Source organism: Trichomycterus rosablanca, chromosome 7 (assembly GCF_030014385.1).
Source record: "Trichomycterus rosablanca isolate fTriRos1 chromosome 7, fTriRos1.hap1, whole genome shotgun sequence".
Classification (NCBI taxonomy): Eukaryota; Metazoa; Chordata; class Actinopteri; order Siluriformes; family Trichomycteridae; genus Trichomycterus; species Trichomycterus rosablanca.
Genome location: NC_085994.1, coordinates 33,225,567 through 33,249,339, shown reverse-complemented (window position 1 = coordinate 33,249,339; position 23,773 = coordinate 33,225,567). Strand labels below are relative to the sequence as shown.

Below are 23,773 nucleotides of genomic sequence, written 5' to 3'. Positions count from 1 at the left end.
AAACAACTACCATGTACAAAACCAAAAGTGCATAATGATGAAATCTGCTGCATATTATAGAATTTTAAGGATAGTGCAATTAATGTTAAGCAATAACACATAATTACTGCTTTATTATGGCATTAAGAAGCCATATCATGGAGATAAAACGGTGAAAATTCAAAATAATTAGCAGAAAAACAAACAAAAAAGAAGATTAAAAGGAGTAGGCCAAAAAATATGGGCAATTTAAGCAAATCTGAGAATTGACTGTGAATTACACAAAATGATGGAGCATGATGAGGGGGGGAGAGCAAGCGCTGGTCCAGCACAGGTTTAGGCATGCTCCTCAGCCTGGGTGATAATGATGAGTCTGACAGCCTGATGGACGTGTTACAGCTTGCCACCCGCGAATCCACTTAACTTTCCTAAAACCAGCGTTTCCCGATCCAGAATAACGTTAGCCATGTCGTACTGCACGTTTTAACGTTTTATCTAATATTTTAACATCAGGAAGGGCCTGTTGATTATCTAATGAGCTGCCGAAGATCGCAAGCCAGGCTGACATCAAAGTCATGCAAGGAAAGGAAACAAGGGCTCAGTTTCAGCTGAGGTTCGCAGGATCATATTCGAATCTTGGTATTTTCTTACAAGCTATCCGTCTTCAATCCCATGGTCCAAAGAAAAGCCAAAACTTCTCACATCTCAAGTATGAGATCAGTCATGCCCTTTGATCTAATAGCTTATGTGAGTAAAGAATGTGCAAATCTGACACCTGCAAAAATATCCAAGCAAAATAACAAGGATGGGCGCTTGCCCAGTGCTGAGATTTCAAGCTCTTGAGTGGGCTGGGTGGCTACAAAGACATGATCGGCTGTGTCTGAGGGTGGGAGGGCCGAACAGATTCTTCATTGTTTTTTTTTTCTTTTTCCTTAATTTTCTCCCCCAATTTTCTCCCCTAATCTAGTCGTATCCAATTTCCCTGATTGCATTATGCTTCATCTCTACCGATACAACCTTCCACTGCTGACTGAGGAGCGTCACAACTGACACACGCCCCCTCCGACACTCCTGCTTGAGGCGAGTTCTTATGCGGATCAGCCTTGTGCACGGAGAGCCACACCCTGATCAGCATTATTCCCCAACTCTGCGCAGGCGCCATCAATCAGCCAGCAGAGGTCGTAATTGCACCTGTTATGAGGATCCCTGGTCCGGCTTATTTCACCCGGAACAACAGCCAATCGTTGTTCATGTGGCCACCCAGCCCAGCCGAATAGCAGAGCTGAGATTCGAGATTCGATACGATGTAATTGAATACAAGAGAAGAGCACGGACTAATCTGATTAGCACTTTGTACCTCATACTTTACTTTAACAACTTACTGTGTGCTTTTTTAACCCTTAGTAAAAGTAGTAATAATTTTGACCACAACTAAATAAATGTAAAGACTACTTTGTCAAATAACTGACTTAATAACAAGATGTTTAAAAAATGACCCAATTTTATATTCACTCAGACTGTCAGGTCTGTACATGTCCTGACCCTTATGCGGCAGCTCCTTTTATGGTAAGGTTTAAAGGCTCAGGGCTGCAAAACTGATTTTCATATATTTTTAGGATGCTTGATTGTTTTGGATCCCATGGATCTGGGGCATGTTAAAACCTGTGCTACAGTTGTTTCCCGCTGAAAATAAAGAACTCTTCAGATATGTGATTTATCTGGATGTTCAGAGTCAGAAATCTCGATGGTTTATTTAACGGATTTGAGATTTAAGATGATTGAATGCCGATTTTACAGTACTGTTGAAGGTACGTTAGAACAAGCTCTCTCTCTCTCAGTGGGATTGGTGTACTATTCACATGCGTCTTAATCATCTGTTAATAATCAATTTTAACTTCAGGACCCACATTATGTCATAATTCAACTTCATAATTTGTGCTAAATTATGGGATCAGGAATAAACCAGGTTTTTTTTGGTTAACATCAGTCATAGCAATGATTCTTAATGACTCCTAAGTCTGTTTTCCTCTAATAAATAAGCATTTTTTTAATTACACATTTCACGACATGCCTGCAACCTGCTCATAATAATCCACTTATTATTATTATTATTATTATTATTATTATAATAACACAAGTTGCTTAATCTCATTTTTAACAATCTGGACCCACATTTATAATTATCATTATTATTACTTTACATATTATTATTAGTAGTAATAGTAGTAGTAGTCGTTGTGGTGGTAATGCTGCTATTATGTTGTTATAATAGGTGATAAAACTATTGCTATAATAATAATAAAATTAATTATAACATTTATATGCAGTATAATGAATATCTGTAAATAACAGTACAGATAGCCTAATCTAAATTAAAAACAATTCATGGACCATATTTAATTAACATTTTACACTTTGCTTCCATTTAATACAGTGGTTAGTGGCACACATTTATTATTATCATCATTAGTAGCATTATTAATATTGTTATCATTATACATTTAATTATTATTATTATTACTTTTATTAGTAGTAGAACTAGTAGTAGTTGTAGTAGTAGTAGTAATGTTGCTATTATGTTGTTATAATAAAGAATATAACTATTGCTGTAATAATAATAACATGCAGTCTAATAGCTTAATCTAAATAAAAACACTTGATGAAAACATATTTGATTGACATTTTACACTCAGATTCCATTTAAAGCAGTGGTTAGTGGCTCACATTTATCATTATCATAATTAGTAGCATTATTATTATTATTGATATTATCACTATACATATTATTACTATTAGTAGTAGAATACTAGTAATGTTGCTATTATTTTGTAATTATAGGGGATATGACTATTGCTATTATAAAATAATAATAATGACATGCAGTATAATAAATATCTGTAAATAGCAGTACAGATAGCTTAATCTAAATTAAAACAATTAATGGTCTGTATTCAATAAAACATTTTACACTCAGATTACATGTAATGCAGTGGTTAGTAACACATTTACTATTATCATAATTAGTAGCATTAATATTATTGATATTATTACTACGCATATTAGTAGTAGTAGTAGTAGTAGTAGTAGTAGTACTAATGTTGCTATTATGTTGTAATAATAAGGGATATGACTATTGCTATTAGAAAATAATAATAATAACATGCAGTCTAATAAATATCTGTAAATAACAGTACAGATAGCTTAATCCAAATAAAAACAATTGGACCATATTCGATCAAAAATTTTACATGCGGATTACATTTAATGCAGTGGTTAGTGGCACACATTTATTATTCTCATAATTAGTAGCATTATTATTATTGATATTATCACTATATATTATTATTATTAGTAGTAGTAGTAGTACTAATGTTGTTATTATGTTGCAATAATAAGGGATATGAATATTGCTATAATAATGACAATAATAATAATAATAATAATAATAATAATAATAACATGCAGTACAATGAATATCTGTAAATAGCAGATAGCTTAATCTGAATAAAAACAATTCATGGACCGTATTTGATCGGAAATTTTACACTCGGATTACATTTAATGCAGTGATCATTATAAGTAGCATTATTATAATTGATATTATTACTATACATATTATTATTATTAATAGTAGTAGTAGTCGTAATGTTGATATTATGTTGTTATAATAAAATATATAACCATTGCTATAATAATAATAATAATAATAATAATAACATGAATAAAATCTGAATAAAAACACTGAAATTACATTTAATACAGTGGTTAGTGGCACACATTTATTATTATAATTAGTAGATGCATTATTATTATTGTTATCATTGTACATTTAATTATTATTATTACTGAAGTTGTTATTATGTTGTTATAATAAGGGTTATAATTATTATGACCACGTGGATCTTTTCTGAGTGCTTTGATTTTTTTCTAGTTCTCATAAATACCCTTAGTTGGGAGAAAGTAATTAAATAAGTAAATGTCTTTATTCTTTGTAATGAATTATTATTATACTAAATTACTTTCAGACAGATTGCTCAGTGTTCAGCCATGATCACTTTTTAAAGTATTTTGACCAACCCTTCATAAAGCCTTTATTGTCTTACTTGCTGAGAATCATTCTGCATCACGTACAGCATTTTAACAAACATATATTTATAAAATCTAACACACTATTAGTTATGATTTGAATTCTAGTGATTATTCCAATATAAAATAAATAACAAATGTTAGGTGTAGATTACATTTCATACAGGGTACAAATGAAATCCCTCTGATGAGGTGTGAGTACTGTACGGAAGGATGCTGTTGAGCGTGGGGCGTGTTTGGACGCGTCGGCTGACTAGGAGGGTAATGGCTGGGAACAGCAGCTTCAAACACGCCAAAGCGCAAGGCTTGCTCAGACTTGCTCCGCTTGCATGCCAACAATAATAATAACAAAAAAAAGAAGTGTTGGGGTCTTTACTGGAAATGCTGGGTGCTGGGGTGTTAGAACTCATTTTCATTCTTTATGACACCTCGCTTTGAGATTCTGGAATGTGTGTTTGAGGTAAAGCTGAAAACTTATTAAAGGTCATCAGTTCTCCTGATACATGAATTTTGGTTATGAGGGAAAAGCTAATGTTAAAGTTAATTCGTTTCACAACATTGTCATCTACATCGATCAGCTACACTCACTGTCCATTTTATCAGCTCCACTTACCATATAGAAGCACTTTGTAGTTCTACAATTACTGACTGTAGTCCATCTGTTTCTCTGCATGCTTTGTTAGTCCGCTTTCACGCTGTTCTTCAATGGTCAGGACCCCCACAGGACCATCACAGAGCAAGTATTATTTAGGTGGTGGATCATTCTCAGTACTGCAGTGACACTGACATGGTGGTGGTGTGTTAGTGTGTGTTGTGCTGGTATGAGTGGATCAGACACAGCAGCGCTGCTGGAGTTTTTAAACACCTCACTGTCACTGCTGGACTAAGAATAGTCCACCAACCAAAAATATCCAGCCAACAGCGCCCCGTGCGCAGCGTCCTGTGACCACTGATGAAGGTCTAGAAGATGACCAACTCAAACTGCAGCAATAGATGAGCGCTCGTCTCTGACTTTACATCTACAAGGTTGGCCAACTAGGTAGGAGTGTCTAACAGAGTGGACAGTGAGTGGACACGGTATTTAAAAACTCCAGCAGCGCTGCTGTGTCTGATCCACTCATACCAGCACAACACACACTAACACACCACCACCATGTCAGTGTCACTGCAGTGCTGAGAATCATCCACCACTTAAATAATACCTGCTCTGTGGTGGTCCTGTGGGGGTCCTGACCATTGAAGAACAGGGTGAAAGCAGGCTAAAAAGTATGTAGAGAAATAGATGGACTACAGTCAGTAATTGTAGAACTACAAAGTGCTTCTATATGGTAAGTGGAGCTGATAAAATGGACAGTGAGTGTAGAAACAAGGAGGTGGTTTTAATGTTATGGCTGATCAGTGTATATAGCTTTTTTTAAAAGATGTTATAACAATAGGACATGCTTATGCTGGCAGATTTAAATAAAAAATATGAAAGACTAGTTGGCACAGAGAGGTGTGGGTCATGTGATACGGCCACTAATGGGACTATAAGGAGATACAGACTGGTGATAATGTCATGGCATGGATACAAACACAGCATACAATTTTCATACTTAACAATCCCTTCAGTCACCTTTCATGTCCTAACAATGGAGGTATTTACAGTATATTGTCTAAGCAATTGAGGGTTAAGGGCCTTGCTCAAGGGCCCAACAGTGGCAACCTGGCAGTGGTGGGGCTTGAACCAGCGACCTTTTGATTACTAGTCTAGTACTTTACCGACTTGGCTACAACTGCCATAATAGCTGGTAGATCATGCTGTTCATATACTCATATCCTCCCTCGTATTGATGAGCCACCTGACTCCCTCACTGTCAAGGTCAAGCGTTCAGGCCTTCACTGTTCTCTTGGTGCATGACACACTAACCCTAGAATAATTATTAATCTGACCTTATCATCTGACCATATCATCTTATTATCTGTGTAGACGAGCCTATAGTTTTTACTCTAATACACTCTCAAATGTGCCTGTCTGAATCTCCTGCCATTTGTGCCTCAATAATAAATCCTCTTGCAAAGTCATTAGGATCTTGTCTCCTTGCTAAAATCAAGGTCAAGCCTTTTTCAGCATTTGTTTGCATGCTTATTTGTTTAGTCCATCAAGGAGTACACGTGTCTGAATGCATCTAGACTAGTTATGCTTTTCCAGATAGGGGTTTTCCATTCATTTGTCAGCAGTCAGTATGTGATACATATCAGATTCACATACTCAATTTAGTGTAGCTAACTAGTCTTCCACTGCTAGGGACCCTGATTGCGTCTGAGGAGGGTGTATTTCCCTAAAACACGCTCTCTTTGATGGCTGCACAGTCCACCGACCCCTTCTTATTCACCCATTGTTTGGTGGATTTGCACATGACGCCAATCTCCACGTTCCTCCACTTTTCCACAAATGCCTCGGGCTATTAACCAGGGTCCTTACACAGCATCAAAGATTTTAATCCGGCCTTTTCCCACCCAGAAGACTAGTGGCCAATTTTTGTTTGCTGCAGGCAGTGCCAAGGGTGCCTGCGAGGGGGCGCCCAGCCGACTGGTAGCAGTGTTGAGATTTGAATCCCAGCACTAGTGCGCTTGCAGAATACCTGGGTGCCTCAGCAGTTCCACAAGCCTGGTCGAGTGCTCTACAGACACAGTTGGCTATGTATGAAGGAGACAAAAATGGAGTTGAATTGAATACTTGTAGTACAGCATGCTCCTCCTTGCATGTTACGGCATGATTAAGGAGTCTACCACTGGCTGGTGAAAAGAAGAGACCAGTGGCTTTACAAGTGCTGATCTAAGGTCCTCCACAACTAACAAGGATGTCATAAATTGCAGAGACTGACCAGGATGACTAAAACTCTTCATCCAAACTGTATAAACACACTCAATCTACTCAGGGATTAGCAAATTACAGGAAGCAGATCAGAGAACGTACACAACTCATCTTCAAAGAATGGATGTACTTCCGGCTACCATCTCAAGCAGCAGCACACTGAACATCAGGTAGATTACAGTCCGTGTCACTATGCCCGTCCTCCAGCGGCCAGAAGCTACATGAAACCGGACAGCGGCGCGTTTCACCCCTCGTCTTGCCTCAGGCATGAGTCAATCGCTCCTCGTAAAGTAATCCCAGATAACAACAGCCTGCTAACTTCAGTCTTAAACCAGGGAAATCCCTGAATTAAAGATTCAACACTTGGCATTCCACAGGGCTTTCTCATAATCCCCATCAATTTTGATCTTTTTTCTTCTAGAAGATAAAGTGAAGGTTCTCGGAGTCCTTAAGGCCGGAGGGTAGAACATATCAGCCCACGGTGGCAAACAGGAAGAGGTAAAACTTCTAAATTGCCATGGGACGCTGCTTACATGCTAGTCAATTGAGATGCAAGATTCTGGGATTACCTCAAAACCATAGAATTCGGAACAAATGTAAAACAAACTAAACAAACTAAACTAAAGCACTGCAGTGACACTGACATGGTGGTGGTGTGTTAGTGTGTGTTGTGCTGGTATGAGTGGATCAGACACAGCAATGCTGCTAGAGTTTTTAAACACCTCACTGTCACTGCTGGACTGAGAATAGTCCACCAACCAAAAATATCCAGCCAACAGCGCCCCGTAGGCAGCGTCCTGTGACCACTGATGAAGGTCTAGAACAGGGGTCGGCAACCTTTTTTGTACTCTGTGCCGATTGAAAAAAATAGGTTGAAGATGAAGTAATAAGTGTGCCATGGAATACGTCATATAACACAAACTGTTGCTATGTATGTGACATACACCAATTAATCAGTTAATTAATCTTGTCAGTGTGATCCTTGTCCCTGACTCTCTACAAAGATGATCCATCTGTAGTGTATATGAGGTGAACTTACTGGCTTAAATTTTTGAAGAACACTGGTTTGTTTCTTGTACCTTGAAATTGCTAGTTTGATTGATTCCATTTTGTCAGCATCATCCTTAAATGAGCTTTGGTGCTTTGTCTCAAAATGGCAGCGCACACTTGAGGTGCGACAAACGATGCTTTCACCGCACATAGCATACACAGGCTGGTCTTTTTGTTGAATAAATCCATACAAATCTGTCCAGTCTTGTTGAACTGAACGAACATCCACTTTTGCACGTTTAGCAGCCATGCTATACCACGTTTTGCACAAAACTGAAAGCTGACTCACTTCTGACACCTTGATTAACCTTAACTAGCATAAATTACTCAACCTTAACTGGCCATAGGTGGAGGAGGTTAAGGTGGAGTAATTTATGGTTGTTAAGGTTAATTAAGGTGTCGGGAGTGAGCATATGGCATAAGGGTGTAAGGACGGATCCAACTAATAAGGCGCAACCCTGAGCATGAAATAAATTTTTTTACTCTTACCAATCAGAGTGCCAGACAAACGTGCTTCAAGTGCCAGCTTTGGCACGCGTGCCATAGGTTGCTGACCCCTGGTCTAGAAGATGACCAACTCAAACAGCAGCAATAGATGAGCGATCGTCTCTGATTTTACATCTACAAGGTGTACCAACTAGGTAGGAGTGTCTAATAGAGTGGACAGTGAGTGGACACGGTATTTAAAAACTCCAGCAGCATTACTGTGTCTGATCCAGTCATACCAGCACAACACACACTAACACACCACCACCATGTCAGTGTCACTGCAGTGCTGAGAACGATCCACCACCTAAATAATACCTGCTCTGTGGTGGTCCTGTGGGGATCCTGACCATTAAAGAACAATGTGAAAGCAGGCTAAATAAAAGCATGTAGAGAAACAGATGAACTACAAAGTGCTTCTATATGGTAAGTGGAGCTGACAAAATGTACAGTGAGTGTAGAAACAAGGAGGTGGTTTTAATGTTATGGTCGATCGGTGTACATCGCAGTACAAGCAAACACACAAAATATTTTCGTAACTGTAAAACCTATTAAAGAAGCTCAAAGCCTAAAATCACAGCTTTACCAAGAACTGAGGAGTGGATTAAACAAAACCACCAAAACCCCCGAATAAATACACTTTGAATAGCAGATTGAAGTAACAATTAATAATACAGACTTGCCAAGACCTGCAGAGTTAAATCTATCACCTGAAACCCTAATGAAACCTGTTATCAGATCTTTGTAGACATACTATACACCATTATAATCAGTTCAAATAAATCTGTACGGTTGTGAATAGACCACATGTCTAATTCTAAGCCGTACAGCCTTCTTGTAAAGTCTCCATGCATAAGTGAAGTCTAAATTCCTATTTAAATTGGACTTCTCAGTCTATAAATTGTATACATTTGGTAATAAAGCCAAATAAAATACCCTGATATACCCTACATGGTAATTCTATTTTTAATAACACATCAGAACATGTATGGCTTTTTTGATGTATGGCTAATTTTCCCACTATTCCTTGTAAAACAATGAAATAATAGCAGTTGATCTTTCCACAGCAAGACACGTAACAATGGCTGTGTTTAAGTATTGCCTGCAGCTAACAAAACCGAGCACGACAACGTATTTCGCAGTTAGCAGCCATCCAGGTTGTGCAAACTTTTATTTAGAAACAGTAGAAGTCACATCAGTTAGTTAGCTGTAGTTAATGTGTTGTACTTCATGATTCTGTTGGTACTAACATGACACAAATAAAATTTGGTTTAACCTGAAGTTCTAGTAATGTAACAATTATATTAAAAACATTTAATCCAAGCTAATGATCGAGTAACATAGATAATACATTATAAATAAGATCAAAGAATAGTAGAACTCCATGAAATAGCACAATATGACCAACAACCTGTTCAACTATGGGCATTATTATTAAGTTTATTGCTTTAACAGTCTCTGCTTTTCCTGGAAAGGCTTTTTGTAAGGTCAGGGATTGATGGTTGGCCATGAAAGTTCCAATTCATCCCATGTTCTCAAGAGGTTCAATGAGATTGAGGTCAGGGCTCTATTCAGGCCACTAGAGTTCCTCCATACCGAACTTGGCATGTCATGTTATGTCATTAATAGCACTTGCTGGCAAACAGAAGGGCCTTCCCCAAACTGTATTCACAAAGTTGGGATGAATCAAGGTCGCTGTAGAGGGACGATTCCTGGACGGGTTGCCAGTCCATCACAGAGCAAACACACACACACATAGGGCAATTTTAGTATCTCCAATTAACCTGACTGCATGTCTTTGGACTGTGTGAGAAAAGCGGAGCACCCGGTGGAAACCCACACCTACACGGGGAGGACGTGCTCACAGAAAGGACCCAGACTGCTCCACCTGGAAATCGAACCAAGGATCTTCTTGCTGTGAGGTGACAGTGCTCCCCACCGAGTCACCAAGCTGCACCACACTAGTATCACAATAATTAAAAGTGACTATAATAAAGAGTCTATGTATGTATAGTGTATATTTTTCACAAAGTATTATATATAATTTTGTTAATTATATATGTATGAATCTAATGCACCATTCCACCACTGCAGGTTTGAGTCTTGTCGGTGCACCAGCCCGGTCAGATCAGTGGCTCCTACTGCCACGAGAGGTTAAGAAATACAAAGTGCCAGGCGTGTTCCTCTGTGCGTTTAAAAAGAAAACCAGTGGTCTAAACCAGCAGAGTTCCCAAAACAAGCCCATAGACATTCCCATACCATAAACCCTGCCCAACTTTCTACTGTACATGCATTTTTGGAAGTTCGGAAAGGTATTGTTTATTGTAGAGGGGAAAAACAACTCAAACTTTAAAGAAATAGCCTTTATAATGGATGTTTCGGAATAGGCCAGCAGTTCAAATAGAATCTTGAGAAGTGGTTTGGTCATGAGATACTAAGCCGGCAGTACCCTGTCTTTTACTTTTACAACCTGTCCACATATTTCTTTAAAGGCTACAGTGTCATCCAGTTAAGTGGCTTTTTATTGTGGTATCTTTACAGTAACAATACACTTCTTTAACTTAGTTGAGTGTTTTTGAGGAGTGCTGCGATTTCTTGTTTTAGTCGCTGCGTTTACTTTACGCTTAGCCTTAATGAGGCGTGACTGGGTTCTAAAATTCTGACAGTTTGTTTCCGACCTAAATAGTCTTCATTTCCACCCACCTTTAAGCTAAAAGCTCTGACTAAATTCTCCTGACTCCTGACCCCAAGAGGCTACTATTGACCAAACCTGACCATGTTGGAACCTTGTTGACACCTTACATGGCATTGGGAAACATTCCCACCTTTCATTTAATTATGTTTTTGTTTTTTTTATGTTCTGTTTTATTAATGTTGAGTAAATGCTGCTGATCTTAGCATTCTGCATATACAATGGATCTTCAAAAAGTTTCCGCACTTTTATATTTTGGTTGTAAACGGTGAGGGCGGGAGGAGTAGTAATTGGTCGTATCTGAGAGACTGAAAGAGAGCTTATAGTCCGGATTTAGCGCCATCTCATTTCCACTTTTTTTGGACGCTCAAAGAAGCTTTAAGGGGAAGAAGATTTTCATGTGATGATGACGTGAAAGCAGCGGTGCATCTGCGGCTATGCGCTCAACCCAAAGCATTTTTTGCTGATGGCATTAAAAAGTTGGTACGACACTGGGAAAAATGCATCAGAAGATGATTATTTAGAAAAGTGATGTCATTTGTTTTTGAAATTCTTAATAAATAGAGTTTTAAAAGTGCGGAAACTTTTTGAAGAACCCTCATATTTGACCAAAGCAGCCAAATGCTCTGTTCTGGAATTCCGGACATCCTGATGATGATAAAGCTCCTGAAGTGGAATGTTTACACTGAGTTCAGGTTACCAGACCAGTTCTCACCACTGGTCACCTCTGTCTCTTCGTTGTGTTTGGTGATGGGTGTAAAAATGACGAAATGGGTTTAAACAACAGGTCATTTTAACACTCATGCAGGCAGTGTGGACGAAGCAGAACAATAGACTAGGTGGGGACACTCTGACCTGGCGGCAGGATGAATGATTGCCACCTCTGTTACGCCGCTATCGTGTTACAGTTCCACACGCAGTGAATGAATGAAGCTCATGCTTGAGTTAATCCCACAAACAGCCTAAAAGGCTTCTGTGGTGCGGGACCTGCACGACAGACAGAGTTGACACCTTTTGGTAGTGATGCTGAGCCAAACAGAGGAGTTTCTGCTTTCAAGCTTCTCAGTTTAAGGTTGCTGTGAATGGAATTTGGATTTGTTTTGGAATGTGGTCGGACTGTGATGGTACACTGAGGTAAACTTTAGATATAAAGTCACCAACATTCATTTATTAATGATTTATCGTCTGTGTTACCACTGCTTTACCAGGACAGGGTCTAGTGGGCCTGCGAAAGGTAGGAAACACCCTGAACAGGTCACCAGTCCATCACAAGAAGGCCAAACATTTTTTATATACTTAATTCTTATTAGTCTTTGTGTAAATACTAAAATTAAACACTGTGGAAAACCATATGGGTCAGAAACAATTTTATGTCTTGACCCAGTATATTGAAGCTATTTTATTTTAATAATCTTATTTAACATTTTTATTACGTAGCATTAAAAGTGTCCACAAAAAAATAACCAACTGGTACAAAAAAATCCATTCAGTGAGTATTAATGGAGTTATAAAGGCATTGGCACCAGAAAATTATTTTAAAATAATAAAAAAATTGGCTTCAGAAAATAATGTAAAAAGTCATTTAAAAAATGGCACAAAAAATAATTTTGAAAGAATTTTAAATTGGCACCAGAAAATAATTTAAAATATCGTTTAAAAATAATTAAAACATTGGCACCAAATAATAATTTAAAAATAATTTTAAAAAATTGGCACCAAAAAAGAATTTTAAAATAATTTAAAATTGGCACCAAAAAATAATTTAAAAATAATTTTTACAAAATTGGCACTAGAAAATAATTTAAAATTGGCACCAGAAAATAATATAAAAATAATTCTTTTAAAATTGGTACCAGAAAATAATTTAAAAAATATTTAAAAATTGGCACCAGAAAATAATTACTAAATTATTTAAAAATTATATTTGCCTAGCGTATTTTTTAACAGATTATTTTGTAGCACTTGGCTTTAGATGTTTTATTGTACAGAAATTTAACTGATTTATTTAACATCACATTTGCGTTTTAAATGTATTTATTTTTTTATATTTTACGGTGAACTATTTGGATTTTTTGCCCCTTGTGACATGTAGCATTTCAATATTAGATCCAAGAATTTAAATAAAACTACTAACCAAATTTTTATTAATAAAGAGCAAGTAAAATGTCAATACAATTCATTAGTTGTATAAAAAAATATAATCTAGAAAATAAAGTGCAGTTGTATGCCAACTGTCTTACATCTTTATCTTTGACCTGCATTTCAGAACAAACCCTCAGGCCCTCAGACTCTCAGGTGATTAATAAAATTCCAGCAGAACTAATAACACAAATAACAATAATAATACAATAATACAAACATAATATAAATCAAATAAATCAAGAGAAAAAGATTCCAGATGTTCCACTCACCGTCCAGGTGGCCGACTTGGCGGTGCTGGATTGCTGGAAGGTCACCTCGAAGCCGTGCGGCCCGGGGTAGTCTGTGTTGGAGGGGATGGCCGGCGCCGGAGACATGGCCTCGAAGGTGGAGTTGGGCTGCGAGTAGGGTGACGGCGTCGGGACGTTGGAGGCGGTCTCGGAGCTGTAGGGGCTGGTGGATGCCGCGCGGTTCCCCAATCCCTGCTCCATACTGCTGCTCAGCAAGCTATACTGAGACTGAGTCAGGAGAGACAGAGCAGAGAGAAAAAAAAGGAGGGGAAGACAGGTGAGTCGGCAGGAAGGAGGGAAGAGGACGAGCCACAGGTAAGACTTAAAATGAAGGGAGGGTGGAATGAGGTCAAGAAGCACAGGTAAGTAAAAACAAGAGGAGGGCATTGAGGAGGGAGAAGAGGAAGATACTGCAGTAGGAGTTCTGGAGACCACCACTCAGATCTGGTTACACTTGGTATGGATTTGGGGCTTTTTTCCCTCCCTTTTTAGTAAAGCCAAATAATCTACCACTGCTGGGGACCCCAGTTGCATCTAAGGAGGGTATTTTTGCCTGACCACACTCCCTATGATGCATGCACAGTCCACCAACCCTTTCTAATTTGCCCATACTTTGGTGGATTCTTTGGTGGAGGCCAGTCTTGCACACGGAGAGTCACACACCGATCTCCACATTCCTTCACTTCTGTACAGGCACCTCGGGCTACTAACCAGGGTCCTTACACTGCGTCAAAGACCCCACCTACTTGTTAGTCCAGTATTTTCCCACCCAGCAGACTAATGGCCAATTTTGTCTGCTGCAGTTAGTGCCAACTGTGCCTGCTAGAGGACACCCAGCCGACCGGTAGCAGAGCTAAAATACAAACTCGAAAGTTCAGAATCCCAGTGCTGGTGTGCTAGCAGAATACACAGGGTGTAAGACTGGAATCTGTTACACGTCTAATTGCCTGTTGTACCCCACCGTTAGGGGGCAACACACCTCACTGACCCACCCCTTATAAATAATGAAGCTGAGAGTTGTATAAGTAATAATTTAAGTTCCCAGTGATCTACGTATAAGTCGACATACAGCCACAACATGCTTCCAACTTTGCCACAACAGTTTAGGGATTGTCCTTTCTTGTTCCAGCATGACTGTGCCCCTATACACATAACAAGCTCTGTATAGACATGAAGAAAAGCTTGGTTAAAAGTAACTCCAGTGACCTGCACAGTGACCACATCAATTGAACCTTTCTGGACAAACATTAATGCCCAGCAATACAAATGCTTTTTGACTAAATGGGCACAAATTCCCACAGACATACTTCAACGTCTTGTGAGAAGCCCTCTCAGAAGAGTGGCTGCGTGTTATAGCTGAAAAGATCACACAGAGGTCTAGCAGTAAGTCTTAAGATCAGCAATATTATGTAGATGTTGAAAAACTGTGACCTGACAGTGTGAATATATATATATATATACAGTGTATCACAAAAGTGAGTACACCCCTCACATTTCTGCAAATATTTCATTATATCTTTTCATGGGACAACACTATAGACATGAAACTTGGATATAACTTAGAGTAGTCAGTGTACAGCTTGTATAGCAGTGTAGATTTACTGTCTTCTGAAAATAACTCAACACACAGCCATTAATGTCTAAATAGCTGGCAACATAAGTGAGTACACCCCACAGTGAACATGTCCAAATTGTGCCCAAATGTGTCGTTGTCCCTCCCTGGTGTCATGTGTCAAGGTCCCAGGTGTAAATGGGGAGCAGGGCTGTTAAATTTGGTGTTTTGGGTACAATTCTCTCATACTGGCCACTGGATATTCAACATGGCACCTCATGGCAAAGAACTCTCTGAGGATGTGCTAAATAGAATTGTTGCTCTCCACAAAGATGGCCTGGGCTATAAGAAGATTGCTAACACCCTGAAACTGAGCTACAGCATGGTGGCCAAGGTCATACAGCGGTTTTCCAGGACAGGTTCCACTCGGAACAGGCTTCGCCAGGGTCGACCAAAGAAGTTGAGTCCACGTGTTCGGCGTCATATCCAGAGGTTGGCTTTAAAAAATAGACACATGAGTGCTGCCAGCATTGCTGCAGAGGTTGAAGACGTGGGAGGTCAGCCTGTCAGTGCTCAGACCATACGCCGCACACTGCATCAACTCGGTCTGCATGGTCGTCATCCCAGAAGGAAGCTGACGCACAAGAAAGCCCGCAAACAGTTTGCTGAAGACAAGCAGTCCAAGAACATGGATTACTGGAATGCCCTGTGGTCTGACGAGACCAAGATAAACTTGTTTGGCTCAGATGGTGTCCAGCATGTGTGGCGGCGCCCTGGTGAGAAGTACCAAGACAACTGTATCTTGCCTACAGTCAAGCATGGTGGTGGTAGCATCATGGTCTTGGGCTGCATGAGTGTTGCTGGCACTGGGGAGCTGCAGTTCATTGAGGGAAACATGAATTCCAACATGTACTGTGACATTCTGAAACAGAGCATGATCCCCTCCCTTCGAAAACTGGGCCTCATGGCAGTTTTCCAACAGGATAACGACCCCAAACACAACCTCCAAGATGACAACTGCCTTGCTGAGGAAGCTGAAGGTAAAGGTGATGGACTAAACCCAATTGAGCACCTGTGGCGCATCCTCAAGTGGAAGGTGGAGGAGTTCAAGGTGTCTAACATCCACCAGCTCCGTGATGTCATCATGGAGGAGTGGAAGAGGATTCCAGTAGCAACCTGTGCAGCTCTGGTGAATTCCATGCCCAGGAGGGTTAAGGCAGTGCTGGATAATAATGGTGGTCACACAAAATATTGACACTTTGGGCACAATTTGGACATGTTCACTGTGGGGTGTATTCACTTATGTTGCCAGCTATTTAGACATTAATGGCTGTGTGTTGAGTTATTTTCAGAAGACAGTAAATCTACACTGCTATACAAGTTGTACACTGACTACTCTAAGTTATATCCAAGTTTTATTTCTATAGTGTTGTCCCATGAAATGATATAATAAAATATTTGCAGAAATGTGAGGGGTGTACTCACTTTTGTGATACACTGTATATATATATATATATATATATATATATATACACCGATCAGCCATAACATTAAAACCACCTCCTTGTTTCTACACTCACTGTCCATTTTATCAGCTCCACTTACCACATAGGAGCACTTTGTAGTTCTACAGTTACAGACTGTAGTCCATCTGTTTCTCTGCATGCTTTTTAGCCTGCTTTTACCCTGTTCTTCAATGGTCAGGACCCCCACAGGACCACCACAGAGCAGGTATTATTTGGGTGGTGGATTGTTCTCAGCACTGCAGTGACACTGACATGGTGGTGGTGTGTTAGTGTGTGTTGTGCTGGTATGAGAGGATCAGACACAGCAGCGCTGTTGGAGTTTTTAAACACCTCACTGTCACTGCTGGACTGAAAATAGTCCACCAACCAAAAATATCCAGCCAACAGCGCCCCGTAGGCAGCGTCCTGTGACCACTGATGAAGGTCTAGAAGATGACCAACTCAAACAGCAGCAATAGATGAGCGATCGTCTCTGACTTTACATCTACATGGTGGACCAACTAGGTGTAGGAGTGTCTAACAGAGCGGACAGTGAGTGGACACAGTATTTAAAAACTCCAGCGGCCCTGCTGTGTCTGATCCACTCATACTAACACACTAACACACACTAACACAACACCACCATGTCAGTGTCACTGCAGTGCTGAGAATCATCCACCGACTGCATGTCTTTGGACTGTGGGAGGAAACCAGAGCACCCGGAGGAAACCCACACGGACACACTGAGAACATGCAAACTCCACATAGAAAGGACCCGGAGTGCTCCATCTGGGAATCAAACCCAGGACTTTCTTGCTGTGAGGCGACAGTGCTACCCACCAAGTCAATCCATACACAGATTTGAACAGATAGTAGTCAGTAAGCTTCTAAATAACAAGGCAGCTTACAGACTAATCTCAGAGAGATAAGCTAATGTCCTCTGGGCATCTAAGCCTTTAGGGTATTTGTGTTTTACCACATACACACACATTGTAAGGGTAAAAGATTTTTTTATATATATAATATCACAATTTCTCTTAAGTCTTTGATGGATAAGTGATCTGCTTGTTCACCCCACTATATTCCTCCCCACTTTGAAGGGTTTAAAGATTTTTTTTTCTTTTATTGGGGCTTTCCACACAGGTGGGATGAACTAAACATGCACTGTCAGCTCTCAAAATGTTTACAATAAGGGAATGTGCCTTCAGTGCACACACACACTTACTCAGGTGTAGCTCATTACGCCGTTCAAACATGTTCTGCTACAAGTTGAAACAGGACGGAAACAAAGATGCTTTTTTGTACCCACATTATCTGCTGCGCCAGCGTGCTGCCCAAACCGCTCATCATCTACAGTAAATCCACTAACTCACACGTATATGATACATGCACTATAAGTCATATCCGTGGGTCATTTAAGTGATTTATTAACTGTTTTTATTTTCTGAACCCAGATGTCATCCTAAGGGCAGCATGTTGCTCTAAAATCTCAATGTACTTCTCTGCCATCACATAAGTGTAAATTACCTTTCCCAGGGGCACTGACACAGCCCCAAACCATGACAGACTCAGGCTTTTGGACTTACTGATAACAGTCTGTCTAACCCTAACCCTAACCCTAACCCTGACCCTAACCCTGAGCACACAATGGGTGTGTTCGAAAACCTAGGAAGCTGCCTTGCTGTCTTACTGTCTACATAGGCAGCTGACTTAGTAGAGGATTCTAATAAGTCAGTGACTTAAAAGGCAGGTTATTCGAACGCACTACTTAGATAGCGATTCCATCGGGTTTAGCATTTCGCGTTTAGCATTTAGCATCTCGCCATTAAAACCAATAAACTGAGGTAGCACAGCACGCTAATGTCAATATAACATCTTCCTTCATGTACCGATAACGGTTACATTTCCTGACAAGCCCGAACTTATAAAAACACTCGGTACAAATTTATACAAGTTTATACAAATCAGTAATATTTTATTTACGTTTGAAAATAACTCCATTCGTTTCTCCGCCCCGTCAGCCATGAATGCTGGGATTGTCTTGATCACTAAGGCAGCGTCCGATGCTCACTCGTTCTTGAGCCAAAATAACATTGAAATAATAAGATGCCTCAGAAGTGTGGATTTTAAGGCATCTAGGATTTCGAACAGCCTCCCTCTCGGGAGCGCGCACAGGATGACGTAAAATGCTGCCTATGTAGACAGCACACTAGCTTTTCGAACACACCCAATATCTGCAGTGTGGCCAAATCCATTTCATGGAACCAATACAATGTCATACCAGTAATTAAGTTTATACTGGTATACATTTCACTATACTCAATGTTTCAATGTTCATTGTATTTTTTACCACTGCTTTTTCCTGGTAAGGGTCACCCTGGGTGAAGGGCAGGAAACACCCTGGACAAGTCACCAGTCCATCACAGGGCAAACACACTCACACACACACTTCGGGCAATTTTAGTAGCTCCAACTGGCCTGGCTGCATGTCTTTGGACTTGTGGGAGCACATGGAGAAAATCCACGTGAACCCAGGGAGAACATGCAAACATAGAAAGAACGAATAGAAGCCAGAACCTTCTGGCTGTGGGGTGACAGCGCTACCAAAAAAATACTGAAAAATATAAATAATATTAAAATAAATAAGACTGGGCCGCTCAGGTGGCGCAGCGGTAAAAACACACGCTGGAACCAGAGCTGGGATCTCGAATACATCGTATCAAATCTCAGCTCTGCCTGCCGGCTAAGGCTGAGCGGCCACATGAACAAACGATTGTCCTGTTGTTCAGATATGGGTGGGACTAAGCCGGATGGGGTCTCTCTCTCATGACTGGTGCGGTTGCGGCCTCTGCTGGCTGATTGATGGCGCCTGCACAGAGATGAGAAAAGAGTGCTCTCAGGGTGTGTCTCTCCGTACACAATGCTGAGCTGCACTGCACTGGTCAAAGTGTAGGTGATAAGATGCATACAGCATGCTGCCCACGTGTCGGAGGGAGCGTGGGTTAAAAAGGGGAGAAAATGCCCTTTGTAGCCTAGTGGTTGTAGCCTAGTGGTTATGGTACTGGACTAGTAATCAAAAGATTGCTAGTTCAAGCCCCACCACTGCCAGGTTGCCACTTTTGGGCCCATAACCCCCAATTGCTTAGACAATAAGCTGTCACAGTTCTTTAAGTCACTTTGGATAAAAGGTTCTGCTAAAAGCTAAAAATGTAAATGATGGCATTAATAGGGGCAGTCGTAGCCTAGTGGAAAGAACTGTGGCTTACCAGCTAGAAGGTTGTGGGTTTGAATCCCAGTTCTGCCATGCATCCACTGGTGGACCCTTGAGCAAGGGGGACCCTGCACTAAGACCCTGAGTTCTACAAAGGTTCAGGTTTGCAGACTAAGAATTTCATAGTACTGTTCAAGTGTATGTACAGTGTATCACAAAAGTGAGTACACCCCTCACATTTCTGCAAATATTTCATTATATCTTTTCATGGGACAACACTATAGACATGAAACTTGGATATAACTTAGAGTAGTCAGTGTACAGCTTGTATAGCAGTGTAGATTTACTGTCTTCTGAAAATAACTCAACACACAGCCATTAATGTCTAAATAGCTGGCAACATAAGTGAGTACACCCCACAGTGAACATGTCCAAATTGTGCCCAAATGTGTCGTTGTCCCTCCCTGGTGTCATGTGTCAAGGTCCCAGGTGTAAATGGGGAGCAGGGCTGTTAAATTTGGTGTTTTGGGTACAATTCTCTCATACTGGCCACTGGATATTCAACATGGCACCTCATGGCAAAGAACTCTCTGAGGATGTGAGAAATAGAATTGTTGCTCTCCACAAAGATGGCCTGGGCTATAAGAAGATTGCTAACACCCTGAAACTGAGCTACAGCATGGTGGCCAAGGTCATACAGCGGTTTTCCAGGACAGGTTCCACTCGAAACAGGCTTCGCCAGGGTCGACCAAAGAAGTTGAGTCCACGTGTTCGGCGTCATATCCAGAGGTTGGCTTTAAAAAATAGACACATGAGTGCTGCCAGCATTGCTGCAGAGGTTGAAGATGTGGGAGGTCAGCCTGTCAGTGCTCAGACCATACGCCGCACACTGCATCAACTCGGTCTGCATGGTCGTCATCCCAGAAGGAAGCTGACGCACAAGAAAGCCAGCAAACAGTTTGCTGAAAACAAGCAGTCCAAGAACATGGATTACTGGAATGCCCTGTGGTCTGACGAGACCAAGATAAACTTGTTTGGCTCAGATGGTGTCCAGCATGTGTGGCGGCGCCCTGGTGAGGAGCACCAAGACAACTGTATCTTGCCTCCAGTCAAGCATGGTGGTGGTAGCATCATGGTCTTGGGCTGCATGAGTGTTGCTGGCACTGGGGAGCTGCGGTTCATTGGGGGAAAACATGAATTCCAACATGTACTGTGACATTCTGAAACAGAGCATGATCCCCTCCCTTCGAAAACTGGGCCTCATGGCAGTTTTCCAACAGGATAACGACCCCAAACACAACCTCCAAGATGACTCCAACTGCCTTGCTGAGGAAGCTGAAGGTAAAGGTGATGGACTAAACCCAATTGAGCACCTGTGGCGCATCCTCAAGTGGAAGGTGGAGGAGTTCAAGGTGTCTAACATCCACCAGCTCCGTGATGTCATCATGGAGGAGTAGAAGAGGATTCCAGTAGTAACCTGTGCAGCTCTGGTGAATTCCATGCCCAGGAGGGTTAAGGCAGTGCTGGATAATAATGGTGGTCACACAAAATATTGACACTTTGGGCACAATTTGGACATGTTCACTGTGGGGTGTACTCACTTATGTTGCCAGCTATTTAGACATTAATGGCTGTGTGTTGAGTTATTTTCAGAAGACAGTAAATCTACACTGCTATACAAGTTGTACACTGACTACTCTAAGTTATATCCAAGTTTTATTTCTATAGTGTTGTCCCATGAAAAGATATAATAAAATATTTGCAGAAATGTGAGGGGTGTACTCACTTTTGTGATACACTGTATATATGACAAATAAAAGCCTCGATTATTATCATTAATGTAATATTAATCATATGAATAATTAAACTTATGAAGTACTTCGTTCATAACTCAATGCTCTATTACTATTTAACAACAAGTGAAAGGTGTATTAAAATATTATGAGTTGGGTGAGCTGGCATTGCCCCGAAAGCAGAAGGCGCTTTGAGCTCCTGGCAACATCCACAACTATTTTATCACATCTTATCATACTGCTGATATGCAAGACAGAGATGATTTAAAGGCAGCTTGTTAAGGTGATGCAAAGCGATATGGGTAGCATGACATAAGGCCCATAATGCGCATCTGTAAAGCATGCACAAGACACATCTTTGTTGAGTGAATTAGGGTGCATGAAAGTGCATTGGTGGTAGGATGGTAAAATACGCTTACATCGCCCTCTGCTGTACAGGTACTGTAGTGCAATACCAGCCAGAACAGCAGTGGTGGGGCTTGAACCGACATTCTTCTGCTTACCAGTCCAGTACCTTAACCTGCTTGTTTTTAGATGGTGCTGCTGCTGGGGAGCGCTCCATAATTTGCCATAGTGCTCAGCTGGACTGATATTTGGAAAACAAAGTGGCCATAAAGTTTGATTTACATCGTTTTCATAGTGAGAAATTCCTATAACCTGGATTTAAGGTGGTACAGACCACACGAGGAAATGCAGACAGTCTCAATGTCCCAGGGACATGGGTTTGAGCCTTATTTTTTTGTGCAAAGCTGGCATGTCGTGTTCAGCTCAGCAGTTAAGGTACTGGACTGGTAATCAGAATGCTGGTTCAAGCCTCACCACTGCCAAGTTAGCACTGATAGACCCCTAAGCAAGGCCCTTGACCATCAATTGCTCAAAGTGTGTTCATTCTCTTTATGTGTGAACTATATGTGTGAGTGTTAGATGCTCTTCGTTAGCCTGGTGCGTTTCTTCACCGGTACAACTGTCTTTTACTATAACAGAATTATTTAAACACAGACATATTCATTCATTGCCTGTTTTATCACTGCTTTATCCTATTCAGGGTCGTGGTGGGTCTGAATAATTGGGCGAAAGGTAGAAAACACCCTGGACAGGTCGTCAGTCCATCACTAAGGCAAATTTGGCAGCTCCAATTAACCTGACTGTGGGAGGAAGCCAGAGCTCCTTGAGGAAACCCACACAGACACTGGGAGAACATGCAAACTCCACACAGAAAGGACCCAGACAGGAATCGAACCTAGGACCTTCGTGACGTGAGGTGACAGTGCTACCCACCAAGCAACCGTAGAAACTTATATAAGTTAATTTAAACTTTGTGGCATGGCATTAATTATAAGCACTAACAAGGAATTAGGAGGCCATGTGACCACATTAAATAACGCAATAGAGCTTCGTTTACCACTTTTGGGTCTCTGAGTTGGTCAGCACACCAGGAATTAACTCTTGTTTTCAAGCTTAATGAAAAATGAATAGCCTGTGCTTCTTTCGAGTCAGACTTAAATTAAGGCCCGATGGAAGACCCCTCCCTGGTTCTAATATAGCATGAACCACAAGGCACTGAAGCTTTTTAAGGAGTAAAATGTCAGCAAATGTTATCAAGATGGTGTCACTGGTGTCAGTTATGTTAGGTCTCATAACTTGGAGTTGTTAAATAAATGTTTTTGATTCAGCAGATTTTCTTAGAGGAGGAAATATCTAATAATGCATGCCCAGATAAATACATATACATATACATACATATATTTGATGTACATGAACAAATCAGAGCCTTATGTATCTTGGCTAACGTACAACAGAGAGTAATCATGCAGCACCGGGGCTCAGTGGGTAGCACTGTTGCCTCACAGCAAGAAGGTCCTGGGTTCGATTCCCAGATGGATCGGTCCGGGTCCTTTCTGTGTGGAGTTTGCATGTTCTCCCCGGGAGCTCTGGTTTCGTCACAGTCCAAAGACATGCAGTCAAGTAAATTGGAGATACAAAATTGTCCATGACTGTGTTGACATTAAAGACTTGAACTGATGGGTCTTGTGTGGACAGTAACTACCTGTCCTGTCTAGCTATGAACAACCATAATAAGTAGATATTAGTATAGTATATACAATTCTTGTTATTTGCTTTTTATTAAAAATA

At 40.6% G+C, this 23,773-nt stretch overlaps 1 protein-coding gene across 1 annotated transcript in view; it reads right to left on the bottom strand.

Annotated features, from left to right (window-relative positions):
- The window catches only part of tp73 (tumor protein p73), a 34,837-nt gene extending 21,042 nt beyond the window's left edge, over positions 1-13,795 (bottom strand). Inside the window, exon 1 of the mRNA XM_062998590.1 lies at positions 13,562-13,795. Coding sequence (XP_062854660.1) covers positions 13,562-13,780 — 219 coding nt within the window. The 5' untranslated portion in view covers positions 13,781-13,795. The remainder of the gene's footprint in view (positions 1-13,561) is intronic.
- Positions 13,796-23,773: the final 9,978 nt, after the last annotated feature.